At 35.3% G+C, this 2,906-nt stretch overlaps 1 protein-coding gene across 1 annotated transcript; it reads right to left on the reverse strand.

Annotated features, from left to right (window-relative positions):
• Nucleotides 1–947: 947 nt before the first annotated feature.
• LOC130282832 (zinc finger protein 420-like) lies at nt 948–2,906 on the reverse strand. The gene has a single exon (XM_056531657.1). The coding sequence runs from the start codon at nt 2,847–2,849 to the stop codon at nt 1,410–1,412; it is 1,440 nt and encodes a 479-aa protein (XP_056387632.1). The 5' UTR covers nt 2,850–2,906; the 3' UTR covers nt 948–1,409.

Consider the following 2,906-nt stretch of genomic DNA (forward strand, 5'->3'; position numbering starts at 1 on the left):
TGGGTCAGTTAGGGACAGGACTTTGTGTACGAACGGTATGGACTCTGACCCATGTGCAGGAGGGGTGGTGTGGGAGAGGGTACAGTTTTAGTGTAGGGATTTTGGTAGGGTTTTCTATTGTTTTTGTAGGTTTTCTTTAGTGTATATATATTTATTTTTAGTTAAATACTATATTATTATGTTCATGTGATTTTGTATGTATATTGTTTATATATTGTTTATTTTGTTTCTATATTACAGCATTACAGTAGTCATGGCAGTCGGACCAGTTATTATGTTACGTGGTTTACTTGATTTTATCATGTTGTTACGTTGTTTATTTTATGAAATTTATTTATTTAATTTTTTTTTGTAGCCAGGTAGTGCTAAATTTTATGTTTATGTTTATATTTTGTTAAGCCAAGTTGTGCTTTTGTATTTTAATATTTTTTTATTTTTTATTTTTATTTTATTTATTTATTTTTTTTTATTTTTTTTTGTGTTTCCCGAATATGGATGGTTTTGAGTTGTAGCCAGGTAGTGCTAAAATTTTTTTTCATATTTTGATAAGCCAAGCGCTATTTTTATGTTCATTTTTGGTATGCGTATGAGTGTGGTTCGGTTAGGTGGGTTGGCATATTTTAGGTTTTTGTAAAGCTAGGCTGGCCGGTTAGGCAGGGTTTTGTTTTTGTGCTTTGGTACCAGTATATTTCTTATTTATGTTACAGCTGGTTAAGCTTGTTTTGTGTTTTTGTATAAGTTTTGTACTTTTATAATAAAAAAAAGAGTGTCAGCATAGAGCACTGTGGTCAGACAGAAAGGAAATTCAAAAAGAAAATAACTTCCTGTGGAGCATACAACAGCTGATAAGTACAGGAAGGGTTAAGATTTTTTTTTTTATAGAAATCATTTACAAATCTGTTTAACTTTCTGGCACCAGTTGATTAAAACATTTTTTTTCCAGGGGAGTACCCCTTTAAAGGCAAGTACCATGGCTGTCACTACCTCAGGAGACAGCCAAGTATCTTAAAGTAAAAAAAGGACATGCTGAATAACAGTATACAAATCACACACTGGAGACCACCTACTATCTAAATACCAGGTATATACTCTGGACCTGCTAAAAGAAAGAAAATAGCAATATTAGTATAACAAACCAATACATGAATTTCCTCACATTTATGCTGCTAAATGTAAGAAAACTTCTGTCCTTGTGATTGGTAGTGGTCTTAGCAGCTGGTACCCCACCAATATGACAATATTTATTGGTGTACAAATATAAAATATCCACAGCAAATCCAATCAGCCATTCATCTATTAATAAGAATACATTTTTTTATCAAATGCTTTCTAAACTTTATAAAGAACTATACTTGATTGGTGATTTTGTTATTTAAGTAAACAAGAAACCATAAAGAACCTGAGAACCGCTACATTCTCTTTCTCTGGTGACGTTCTAGGTGCTTTGCAAGATTTCCTCTTTTTGTAAAACATTTCCCACACTCTGTACAGGAATATGGCTTCTCTCTTTTATGAAGTTTCTGATGCAGAACAAGATATCTTTTATGGGAAAAAGATTTTCCACAGTCCCAACAAAAATTTGTTTTTTCTCCTTCTTCAGGATTGGTCTGGTGTCCATCAAGTTCTGATTCAGGATATGTTTCCCTTAAATGAATTTCCTGGTGACTTAAAAATTGAAGGCTATTAGAAAAAATGTCCCCACATTGACTGCAAGGATAAAGTTTTTTCCTGGACTGGCTTTTATTATGTCTAACAAGATCTGACTCGCTATTCCTTTCTGTGTGGATCTTTAGATGTTTGGTAAGAACTGAATTACAAGTAAAACTCTTTCCACATTCTGTACATCTATATGGTTTCTCTCCTGTGTGAATTCTCTGGTGGACCACAAGATAGGCGTTAGTGGTAAAATACTTGCCGCAATCAGGGCAGCAATGTCGTTTCTCTCCAGTGTGAGTTCTCAGATGTTTGATGAGGACAGAATTACAGATAAAGCTCTTTCCACATTCTGAGCAATGATAGGGTTTTTCTCCAGTATGGGTTCTCCGATGTATCACAAGATCTGAGGTTGTAATGAAGCGTTTCCCGCACTCAGAACACGAATGGGGTTTTTCCCCTGTGTGAATCCTCTTATGTCTGACCAAATGTGAACTCCTCATAAACCGTTTACCACATTCAGGACACGAGTACGGCTTTTCTCCTGTGTGACTTCTTTGATGGCTTATGAGATGGGAATTACGATTGAAGCTTTTGCCACATTCTGAACAGTAGAAGAGTTTCTCTTTTGGCCTATTTTTACGGTAATATGTAATATACTCCCCAGTAGTGGATATTTGATGTATGATATCGACATTAGAAGATACAGCACTGACATTCTGTTCACATGAAGATGGTCTCATATCCAGTGATGGACCTCTTTGTGGATGATCTGCTGGTGTAGAAGTGTCAGCATCTGTTTCCTTAATATTGTCACATGATACGGATTCCTTCTTAATTTGTGTAAGTGTATGAGTAAGACCAGAGGGTGACTTTATGTTGGAGAGATTTTCACTAGTGCATGATAAAGAATTCTTTTTAATAAGAGTTGATGGATCTTGTGGTGTATGAACGGTGGGTGTATTAAGGTCAGTGTCTGCAAGACTCCGTCTATTACATGAGGTCGTTTTCTTTCTAACATGAACAGATGAATATTGTGGATGACCTTTGGTTCTATTACTGTTAGTATTAAGGACTTTTGCTTTTTTACATAAGGAAGGGGTCTTTGTAACATCCTCCAGATTGTTGGTTGTGTTTGGTTCATATGAGGAATGGTTTGCACTCTGGATATTCATGGAATTACTGTGACCATCCATAGAATTCACAGAAGAATACAGGCTGCAATTGTTTCCAGCTATTTTTGTAGTCTTAGG

The sequence above is a fragment of the Hyla sarda genome, chromosome 7, assembly GCF_029499605.1.
Source record: "Hyla sarda isolate aHylSar1 chromosome 7, aHylSar1.hap1, whole genome shotgun sequence".
NCBI lineage: Eukaryota > Metazoa > Chordata > Amphibia > Anura > Hylidae > Hyla > Hyla sarda.